Consider the following 12118-nt stretch of genomic DNA (forward strand, 5'->3'; position numbering starts at 1 on the left):
ACTTTTGGTCATCTCTTTGTCAATATGCTCCACAGAAGTCTTAAAAAAAAACTTTAATCACTTAATTTTTTTCTCATTCTGCTCCTTTTTATCTAATAGTAAAAAAGGAGCATGCCCTAAATGCTTGAAGACAACACTCAGTCTTTGCTCTTGATCGACTACTACACTGTACTATACTATATTATATTGTACTATGCTATACTATGTTATACATTACTATTCAATAAAATACTGTACTATATTATACTGTACTATGCTTTACTATATTATACAGTACTATGCAAAACAATACTGTACTATATTATACTATACTATAGTATTCAGTATTCTGTTATTCTATATTATACTGTGCTATGAAATACAATACTGTATTATATTATACTATACTATATTATACTGTACTGTACTATGCTATACTATATTATTCAGTACCATGCAATGCAATACTGTACTATATTATACTATACTAAACCCAAAGGAGCAGTAGGCTACTGCAATGTCTGAATAAGCCTCATTCACTCATAAGCCCATGGTTAAGTCCATGCCTGTCTGCCTCTTTCTTTACTATCTAAAACACAGCTAACCGACATAGAGCTGTGTAAACAGAAAAGCTTTTAGAAGTCCTGCAGACTGTGACACTCACCTCTCAACACATTGACAGGGCCCAGACAGCCAGTGCAACAGAAGTGATATCACGCCCCTGTCATTGCTTAGAGACCGCATGTTTGAGCCTATGGTTGCCACTGTGAGGGAGACATGTTTATTACCTTGGCAACCACTTGTACAACAATACAGTCCCATCCCCTCTGTATACCTGACAATGTTATTGTTGAATCCCAAAAGTTAATGCAATCTGTTCTCTAAACTATGAAGAATATGAATTAAATTTGAAAACAATTTGAAGTGTCTGTTTAGGGTTGTGTGGCTATAGAAGTTTCCTAGGAGAGAATGGTTAAACTTTTCAAGAAGTCTGTCTTTTTCTAGTGACATCTCGGATCTCAGGACAATTCTTTTGGAATGCAGCACTCTGGGAATGTTCCTGAGATGGATTGAAGAATGACAAGAGGCCTGGATTGCACATCACAAATGTCAGAAGGATCTGACCAGCATCCAGCCCTACCACGGTAAGTCATGAACACACATATGCACACACGCATTCTTACTTATACTGTGCTGCCTGTCTAATTATTTTTAAGTCTCATGGCCAGTGTTCATCTTAAAGCCTTCAGACTTGAAGGTCCCCACTGTTTCTTTACAATTCAACAAGAAATTAAAGCAAAGCTGGAACATTTTCCCCTCAAACCTTTCATCTCGTCAGTCTAATGTTCTGTCTTGGGTGTTAGCTTTGGTCCAAACAGCACCCGTCCATTCACTCTGCTCCTTTCAATTAAACTCAAGAATGAGCAATGGAAAATTTGAACACCATTGTGTAGTGTTTCATTTGCCTCGACTACACGACCACTTAAAAGATGGACCTTTCAGGAGTCCTGTGAAAACACTTTTCATCACCCCTGTCAGTTGTTTTTTCCCTAAGTGCAAAATTGAATGATTTGACGATTTCACTAATGCATCTTGAGTTGCTAGGCAACATACACATGATATAATAACAACGCATTTGCAGCTGGAGAAATGTGCAGGAGGGGTCATAAGAAAATGTTTCCATTTCACTTAGTTGTCAGCATAATACCATTAGTGTCAGAGCAAACATACGGTATAGACAGGACAGGGTCCGAACTAAAAACGTTTTTTTTGCGAAAGTGAATTAATGTGTTGTTTGGACAGTGTGTCTCATTGGTGTAATGGAAAATATTGTCTCAGATAGGTGCTGCTCGGTGGAAAAGCACGAGCCATGGATAACCTGTACACGTGCCTCAAGAGAGAGATAGCCTCCTTCCAGGACCATGTCCAGCAATGCAAACACTCCTTCAACATGGACGCTCTTCACCCAGTCTTGAGTGCCCTAACCACAAAACAGTCGGATGAAATCCACACCTTGGAGCAGCTGCGGGTTCTCCTCTCCAAGGTTCAAGAGGAGCCTGCGGTGGAGGTCAGTGGCTACAGAGACTCGGAAATAAAGCGTTGCATCACCTGGCTTCTCTCTTTCGTGGAATATCTCGGCACCATGAAAGAGACCTTTGACGAGAAAGTGGTAGTCCCTCTCTGCGAGAACCTGTACGTAACTGAGGAAGACGAGAGCACTGTCGCTTCTTCTGATCAGACTGTCCCTTTCACCTCTGACCCTCAAAGCCCGCCTCATACATCTGTGACTAAGGTGGCAAATGAGCTCCTTGTTCTCCGACGCAGATGGGCTTTGATGCTCGCCCCTGGTCCAATCAAGGCAGAGAACTTCAGTCTACTGACCAATACTAATGGGGCTGAGCGGTTCACTGAGCGGTTCGCCAAGGTCCAATGGCTTGTACCAGATATCCTCTATAAGAGCTCTAGGGCTGCTCAACTTGCCTATCAGTGGGTGAACCTGCACCAGTGTGGGCACAGGGGTAGAAGAGTAGGGGCCAGTGGGTTGGAGGTTACCGAGACAGCCCCAATGAGGTCTACTGGCCAGGAAGCGAGTGATGAATATATCCTGGCTGAGGTAGAAAGGAGAGGGGAGGGAATGGTCGGAGAGGCCCAAGCCAGACTGATGGAGTCTAGGATGGAGCTCATGGCTTTGGCCGGGAAAGAGCATAGGGTGCTATCTCTGGAGGTGAGGTTAGAGAAGGCCACCTACAGGATCCAGGACCTCCAGGCCAAGCTCCGACAGGAGAGGTTGATGGTAGAAAGTGGGGCCCAGCAGGAGGCCAGTGATGTGGGAGAAAGGAAGACAGAGAAGCTGGTCCTCAACCCAAGTCTAGAGCTGGAGAGGAGGCTGAGGATGGAAAGGTACCATCAGAAGATACTTCTGGGAGACCTGCTGATGCAGCTTAAGATTCGCCCAGTTCTCATACGCTACACTGATATGGTGAGTGGAGAAGTGAAAAAGAATATTCACATGTCATCTAGCTGGCATCGTATCCGTGTACGGATAGCATCAGAGTCATAAAGAGTTTGCCTCAGACTCAGGCTGTCCTAATACGGATGAGTTGGAGTCAGACTCAGGCTGTCCTAATATGGACGAGTTGGAGTCAGACTCAGGCTGTCCTAATATGGACGAGTTGGAGTCAGACCCAGGCTGTCCTAATATGGACAAGTTGGAGTCAGACTCAGGCTGTCCTAATATGGATACCGTACGTTTAAGCTTCTGACATAAATGCTTATCCAAAATTCCCTATTGTGGTGTCCTATTTCCATCAGCCTGGTTTAATCTGGAAAAATCTGAGCTGTAATCTAAACATGTGAAAACTGTAGCTTCAATCGAAAACACAGTTGTCAGTGTTTTAATCTACTGTGTTCCCTAATTTCTAGGTGAGGGATCGATGCAAACAGCAAGAGGAGACACTATGGGCCATGGAGGGCAGTATGGGTAACAGGTTCCCTTCAAAGCCTGAGAGCCTCAACCTCTCCAAACAGTGAATCCATCTTATCTAGCCTGTTGTCCCTCACATAGACACCCAGCAAGAGACACTCATCCTGGGGTACAAGTCTAGGCTGCCTCCTGCTCATACTCCCAGGGTTGAGGGAGTCCTTCATCCCTGGGCCTCCAGATGGACATTCAACCCAACAAATGGATTGTTGCCTGGGGGATGCATCCTCATGAATCCTGGACAATGCTCCAGCCTCACATTAGGCCCCTCAGAAGTGATACCACCCATATTTGATTTAGTTTCTTAGTTTAAGTCTTTCTTTTCATTCCACCTAATTTAGTCAACGATGAACACACACACACACACACACACACACACACACACACACACACACACACACACACACACACACACACACACAGTCATGTATGACTGCAAATTGTGTTTATTACCAGTACCAACCAAATTAAGACGGAGACATTCTTTATTAATAGTTAACCACAGTAGTGACTGTCCTTAACACGGTCTATAACTACAGTGGTGACTGTCCTTAACACAGTCTATAACTACAGTAGTGACTGTCCTTGACACAGTCTGTAACTACAGTAGTGACTGTCCTTGACCCAGTCTGTAACTACAGTGGTGACTGTCCTTGACCCAGTCTGTAACTACAGTGGTGACTGTCCTTAACCCAGTCTGTAACTACAGTGGTGACTGTCCTTAACCCAGTCTGTAACTACAGTGGTGACTGTCCTTAACCCAGTCTGTAACTACAGTGGTGACTGTCCTTAACACAGTCTATAACTACAGTGGTGACTGTCCTTAACACAGTCTATAACTACAGTGGTGACTGTCCTTGACACAGTCTGTAACTACAGTAGTGACTGTCCTTGACACAGTCTGTAACTACAGTGGTGACTGTCCTTAACCCAGTCTGTAACTACAGTGGTGACTGTCCTTAACCCAGTCTGTAACTACAGTGGTGACTGTCCTTAACCCAGTCTATAACTACAGTGGTGACTGTCCTTAACCCAGTCTGTAACTACAGTGGTGACTGTCCTTAACCCAGTCTGTAACTACAGTGGTGACTGTCCTTAACTCTCTGTACACAAGCCAATACAAGAAAACAATGAATGTCCCAAGAGAGCACAACCCACTTTTGTGTCCTCATCATTAAGAAAAAGAACAATATAATGAATCACCATGACACGGCTTGCTACGTGTTGCTTGATGACACATAGTACAGTACACTTTTACATAGCACTGATGATGATTCATCCACACAGATGGCATTTAGGTGACCAGGGTGACTGCTAATTCCATTCTCCTTACTCAGCAACATTATTTATATCCCTGCACAATAAGCTGCCTGTGTATTTTGGCATCAGAAGCAGGGTCGCCATGGGTCAGCTCGTAGTTCAAAGGCCTCGTAAAGGCCACATCAAGCAAATTGACTGTGTTGTTTGGGTAAAAGTTAATTATAGGGCTGAGAAATGTGTACACTGTGAGAAGGTTCACACACTCCACATATTATCATTCATCTGACCTTATGGGTCAGGGGACTGACATTCCATACAGCATGTGAATCAGCAACAAATGAATACTTGGTAAACTGTCTGGACTGGTGAGCTAATTGAGGGGTGGAAACAGTGCTGTATTTTCAGCTCACCACTGTACTCAAACTTCAGGGAGAAAGACATTGGTTGGTTATTGGCAGTCGTTTATTACATAAAAATCTAAATCTCCACCCATCTGTCATTGAATTTGCCTGTGCACATTGGGGCTTGTCATGCTTAATTTTTAAATGTTTTTATTTAACCTTTATTTAACTAGGCAAGTCAGTTAAGAACACATTCTTATTTACAATGACGGCCTACACCGGTCAAAACCCGGACAACGCTGGGCCAATTGTACGCCGCCCTATGGGACTCCCAATCATGGTCAGAGACCTGGCCGTGTGGTTCCAGGACAACAACCTCTCCTTCAATGTGATCAAGACTAAGGAGATTATTGTGGACTACTGGAAAAAGGTGACCAAGCACGCCCCCATTCTCATCGACAGTGCTGCAGTCGAGCAGGTTGAGAGTTTCAAGTTCCTTGGTGTCCACATCACCAACAAACTAACATGGTCCAATCACACCAAGACAGCCGTGAAGAGGGCACGACAAAACCTATTCCCCCTCAGGAGACTGAAAAGATTTGTCATGAAGTCAGAGGTCAGCTTTAATGTGATCAAACACTTTGAGATATCAGCTGATGTACGAAGGGCTATATAAATACATTTGATTTGATTTGATTTGACTTTAAAACAGGTAATATTACTGCACATTTCCAACTGGAAGGTATAACCCCCTCACTCCTAATCATATGAAATAATCCCAGGATTATACATTCCACAACTGATCATGACCTGTGGCTGTATATCCACAGACTATTAAGACTGTTCTCATGTACGGTAAAAACACCATCCACAGAAGAGTCCATATTATCCCTTTTCTTATACACATTAAGATGATCATTTAAAATCTCACACTTGCATATGTACGTTATTATTTTTACATATATTTGTAACCTTTTATTTAAGTAGGCAAGTCGGTTAAGAACACATTCTCATTTACAATGACAGCCTAGGAACAGCAGGTTAACTACCTTGTTCAGGGGTAGAACAACAGATTTTTATCTCATCAGCTCAGGGATTTGATCTGGCCCAACACTCTAACCACTAGGCTACCTTCCTCCACAACACTCTAACCACTAGGCTACCTGCCTCCCCAACACTCTAACCACTAGGCTACCTGCCTCCCCAACACTCTAACCACTAGGCTACCTGCCTCCCCAACACTCTAACCACTAGGCTACCTGCCTCCCCAACACTCTAACCACTAGGCTACCTGCCTCCCCAACAGTCTAACCACTAGGCTACCTGCCTCCCCAACACTCTAACCACTAGGCTACCTGCCTCCCCAACACTCTAACCACTAGGCTACCTGCCTCCCCAAAACTCTAACCACTAGGCTACCTGCCTCCAAAACACTCTAACCACTAGGCGACCTGCCTCCCCAACACTCTAACCACTAGGCTACCTGCCTCCCCAAAACTCTAACCACTAGGCTACCTGCCTCCCCAACACTCTAACCACTAGGCTACCTGCCTCCCCAAAACTCTAACCACTAGGCTACCTGCCTCCCCAACACTCTAACCACTAGGCTACCTGTCTCCCCAAAACTCTAACCACTAGGCTACCTGCCTCCCCAAAACTCTTAACCACTAGGCTACCTGCCACCCCAACACTCTAACCACTAGGCTACCTGCCTCCCCAAAACTCTAACCACTAGGCTACCTGCCTCCCCAACAATCTAACCACTAGGCTACCTGCCTCCCCAACACTCTAACCACTAGGCTACCTGCCACCCCAACACTTTGAGGATATGAAGTTACCCCTAGTTTTGTGTTTCCCTTTCTAGTGGTTAGGGTAAGATATTGGGGAAGGTATAAGCTCATTCTATACATGTGCCTAAGGATAATTTCAGCACTGAGGATATTACTGTAGAACAGTGGCAGTTGGTGCCATTTAAGATGAGGGAGGACAGACATTTGTTTTTATGAGCATAGCCTTATTTCTATAAGAGCATACTGGATGACTGCCATTCATATTCCATTCACCCAGTTCAATGTAACACCGATAGGTTTAGACTACTACGTGATGCTAGAATGTTCCCTGATCCCATCATGAGGTTGCTACAACCTAGCCTATGAATGAAAGTTTACAACGTAGGTGCACATAGTTTGAGAGAACATGTTGAGGTGACAGTTGGTGATGCATTCAATACCGCCTTGCACACTCTTGCGTACATCTAGGTGATCTAGGGTGTAATCATTAGTTGAACAGTTGCAAACGAGAATTTAAATTGGGCAAATGTATGTTTCTGTCATGCTCTGATCTGTTTCCCCTGTCCCTGTTATTGTCTCTACCCCATCCAGGTGTCGCCTTGTCCCTGGTGGCAATAAATGAGTAAAACCAAACGTATACCTTGACTTGAAAGAGTTCTAGTGTTGGATAACCATAGCCAGCTAGCTAACATATCATCCCCCTCTGTTTGGGCCGGATGTTTGAGTAGGCTGCATTAGCTAGCTAAGTAAAAGAAAAACATATGAAATCTCTCTCCATTCAATTCAATAGAATTTATTGACATGACAAGTTAAATGACTTACATTGTCAAAGTATACATAGAGCAAAAATGGGGGGACCAACAGCAATAATAATTGTGGTAGTGGTAATGGGATTTCTATTCACAGCAACTACAACAACAATATTAATGAGAATAACAATACATGAAAGCAATAGTAGTAGACCAGTCTCCACCTGAGAAGCCACCTGACATGGTATAAAAGCCAAAACAAAACTAAACGGAAAATATTATTGACATTACATTGCACTTTTCACTGGCTGTCCCTCAGGTTGTGGCAGGACATATTTGGCTTTTCACCCAATGAATATTCACAATTTTTCTTCATCTTTTATAGTCTCAAATTCTTTGTACTGAATAATCATTTTGGGAAAGACATTTTCTCTTAGGTCTGAGTATTTGTCACAGTGTAACAGGAAATTCAGGTCTGTCTCTACCCCTCCCCTGGAGCAGAGTGAGCACAGCCTGTCCTCTCTGGGTAGCCAGGTTTGCCTGTGACGACCGGTCTCTATAGACAGACTGTGCTCACTGAGTCTGTACCTAGTCAATGTTTTCCTTGGTTTTCTATTAGTCACAGTGGTCAGATAATCAGCCACCATGTGCTGTCTGTTTAGAGCCAAATAGCATTGAAGTTGACTTTGAGTTTGTGGTGTCTTTCCAATAGGTGATATATTTTTATTTTTGTTTTGTGATGATTTGTTTGGGCCAGATTTTCTGAGTGATGTCAGGCTCTATGGGGTTGGTTTGGGTTAGTGATCTGAGCCTCAGAACCAGCTGGCTGAGGGGACTCTTCTCTTGTTTCACCTCTTGACATTGTAGAGCTGTGTGATGGAATGTTTTTGGGGTCACTTGTTTTTAGATGGTTGTAAAATATGATGGCTCTTTTTTCTATTCGAATAAGGACGGGGTATTGGTCCAATTCTCTTCCACATGCGTTATTTGGAGGTTTTCTTTGCACTTGCAATGCAGTCTTGCAAAACTCTGCATGCAGTACATCGATTGATGTTTGTCCCATTTGGTAAATTCATTATTAGACAGCGGACCCCATACTTCGCTGCCATATAGAGCAATTGGTTCTGTAACTGATTGAAACATTTTGAGCCAGATTTTCTGACCTTTTTTGAAATTCATTATATTTGTTTTTTTATATTTGTGGTCTGTTGTACGATAACTTTTTAGACATCCAATGCACAGGACCTTGTGTTCATCAAGGAAATTACATAGTCTGCTATTTATGATACTGCAAGGAATTTTCCCCAAGTTGCTGTTAACGCAAGTTCCTCTGTAATTATTTTGGTCAAATTTGTCTACATTAGTGTGACCAATCCTTGGTTCCAAATATTGGGGGAAATACCTGCAGTAAGGATAATGTTTTTTTTACAATCATTATCAAACCATTTTTCATTTTCTCTTCTATTTGGTTTTCTCTTATGTTTCTTTACATTAGCCAAGGAGGCTAATTTGTAAAAAAAATTAAGTTTATGTTCCAAACGGCTGTGGAGAATGTTAAGGCTAAAAAGTTGTCCAGGAGAGATTGTATTTTTTTTGCTACTAATTGCTTTTTGGTAGATTTCTGTAATGTTTGCATTCCATCTATAGGCCTGTTTAGTACAATGTAATTTATTGGGCCGTGATGCTTCATGGTTGGGTTCCGCTCTTCTCAGATACACTGTGATTTTACTGTGGTCTGAGAGAGGTGTTAGTGGGCTGACTGTGACCCAGCGTTCGACAGAGTTTCAGGAGCTGTACTACATTTTTGTTTTTCACTTTGTCATAGTTGTTTCTGGGGTGGGGTATATGTGGGGAGGGAAAGGTTGTTGCTTCCTGGTAGGTGTTTGTCTCCGTGACTGTTAATAGTGTCTAGTTCTTCAGCTGTACTAGCATGCATGTCTCCACAGACCAGTACGTTGCCTTGCGTTTCTCTAATTCTTTAACATATTTAGTATTGTTGTATCTAAAAAAAGGATAACTTTTTAAATGCTTCAGTTTTTACATTTTTATGAAAATTCACTGACGAGTATGGTCCTCCTCTGAGGAGCATCCACTGCTGTAGATTATCCTGTAAGTCTCTGCTCTCCATGTCACAGGAGGTTGCTACATTAATTGGGGGGGAAGGGCTCCTGGTGATGGCTGGAAAGGAATCAGGGGAATGGCATCAAACACAGCACACACATTGTTTCCTCATGTTTGATTACATTCTATTGGCTTCATTCCAGCCATTATTATGAGCCATCCTCCCCTCAGCAGCCTCCTGTGGTCCATATGCATACTAAATATAATAACACATTACACAATGCACATTTAGTGAGTATTCACTGTTCCCTTAAAGGGTGACCACTGCCAAGACAGCATATCCATGGCAGACCTGGGTCCATGGTTTCTTTTGAAAGACTAGTTGATTGACCTTGCCTGGCTTAATGGAACCAATTTATGGAATAGTTCCAAAAGTGTAAAGCTGCGCTCAGCGGCGACACAATCAGACGCAGGTATGTAATAATTCCTTGGTTTTTGCTCTGACATGCACTGTCAACTGTGAGACCATATGTAGACTTTTATTTTACCCAGGTCTGATCCACAATTGCTGAAGGGTATTAGGGTAGGTATGGACAGACATGGTGATGAGAGAATGGATGGACAGAGAGACATTACCTCACATGCTGGGCACAGTGGAGGCCTCCCAGGCTGGTCCCAGGTAAGGGCACACAGAGACCAGCTTTGACATGACAGGCAAGGCTACGTTGTAGGCTGGAAATCCCAGTGCCCACTCCAGGGTTAGACACAGGAAGTGTGGGAAAGTATGTCAACTGGAAAAGGTACACCGGTGTTCTCCCTCTCACCTGATTGCCCAGCGTGGCATCCTGCAAATATTATGTGGCTACCCTGAGTCCTGGTCACACGAAATGTGAGAATTTTCCTGCAGGAAGTGCAGATAAGCGTTGTGATTTAGTGCATTTGGAAAGTATTCAGACCCATTGACTTTTTCCACGTTTTGTTACGTTGCAACCTTAACCTTAAATGGATTACATAAAAAATATATATATATGTAAATACCTTATTTACATAAGTATTCAGACCCTTTGCTATGGGACTCGAAATTGAGCGCAGGTGCATCCTGTTTCTACAACATGATTGGAGTCCATCTGTAGTAAATTCAATTGATTTGACATGATTTGGAAAGACACACACCTGTCTATTTAAGGTCCCACAGCTCACAGTGCATGTCAGAGCAAAAACCAATCCGTGAGGTGGAATTAATTGTCCGTAGAGCTCTGTGAAAGGATTGTGTCGAGGCACAGATCTGAGGAAGGATACCAAAACATTTTTGCAGCATTGACGGTCCCCAAGAACACAGTGGCCTCCATCATTCTTAAATGGAAGAAGTTTGGAACCACCAAGACTCTTCCTAGAGCTGGCATCACGGCCAAACTGAGCAATCGGGGGAGAAGGGCCTTGGTCAGGGAGGTGACCAACGACCCTATGGTCACTCTGAAAGAGCTCCAGAGTGCCTCTGTGGAGATGGGAGAACCTTCCAGAAGGACAACCATCTCTGCAGCACTCCACCAATCATACCTTTATCGTAAAGTGACCAGACGAAAGCCACTCCTCAGTAAAAGGCACATGACAGCCTGCTCGGAGTTTGCCAAAAGGCACCTAAAGACTCTCAGACAATGAGGAACAACATTCTCTGGTCTGATGAAACCAAGAATAGACTCTTTGGCCTGAATGCCTTGCGTCACATCTGTTGGAAACATCGCACCATCCCTACGATGAAGCATGGTGGTGGAAGCATCATGCCGTGGAGATATTTTTCAGCGGCAGCGACTGGGAAACTAGTCAGGATCGAGGCAAAGATGAATGAAGCAAAGTACAGATAGATCCTTGATGAAAACCTGCTCCAGAGCGCTCAGGACCTCAGACTGGGTTGATGCTTTACCTTCCAACAGGACAACGACCCTAAGCACACAGCCAAGACAACGCAGGAGTTGCTTCTTAATAACAAGTCTCTGAATGTCCTTGAGTGGCCTAGCCAGAGCCCAGACTTGAATCCGATATAACATCTCTGGAGAGACCTGAAAACAGCTGTGCAGTAACACTCCCCATCCAACCTGATAGAACTTGAGAGGATCTGCAGCGAAGAATGGGAGAAACTCCCCAAATACAGGTGTGCCAAGCTTGTAGCATCATACCCAAGAAGACTTGAGGCTATAATCGCTGCCAAAGATGCTTCAACAAAGTACTGAGTAAAGGATCTGAATACTTACGTAAATGTGATATTTAAGTTTTTATATTTTTTTATAAATTAGCAACATTTTCTACAAACCTGTTTATGCTTTGTCATTATGGCGTATTGTGTGTGTGGATTGGTGAGGAAAAAAATATGTTTAATCAATTTTAGAATAAGGCTGCAACGTAACAAAATGTTGAAAACGTCAAGGGATCTGAATACTTTCTGAAGGCACTGTACATAAA

At 43.2% G+C, this 12118-nt stretch overlaps 1 protein-coding gene across 1 annotated transcript; it reads left to right on the plus strand.

Moving 5' to 3' along the window:
- Nucleotides 1-757: 757 nt before the first annotated feature.
- On the plus strand, nt 758-6475 carry LOC110520600 (uncharacterized). Its single transcript, XM_090230419.1, has 2 exons — nt 758-2959; nt 3403-6475. Exons 1-2 carry the CDS (start codon nt 1850-1852, stop codon nt 3508-3510), a joined length of 1218 nt encoding a protein of 405 aa, XP_090086545.1. The 5' UTR covers nt 758-1849; the 3' UTR covers nt 3511-6475.
- Nucleotides 6476-12118: the final 5643 nt, after the last annotated feature.

Source organism: Oncorhynchus mykiss, chromosome 3 (assembly GCF_057628025.1).
Source record: "Oncorhynchus mykiss isolate SJ-2025 chromosome 3, ASM5762802v1, whole genome shotgun sequence".
In the NCBI taxonomy this organism is placed as follows: domain Eukaryota; kingdom Metazoa; phylum Chordata; class Actinopteri; order Salmoniformes; family Salmonidae; genus Oncorhynchus; species Oncorhynchus mykiss.

What these genes read in the sequence shown, in the direction of transcription:
- LOC110520600 (XM_090230419.1), top strand. Translation starts at nt 1,850, where the DNA reads ATGGATAACCTGTACACGTGCCTCAAGAGAGAGATAGCCTCCTTCCAG. An exon ending in TCATACGCTACACTGATATG is followed by an intron (nt 2,960 to 3,402) that starts GTGAGTGGAGAA and finishes CCTAATTTCTAG; the next exon opens with GTGAGGGATCGATGCAAACA.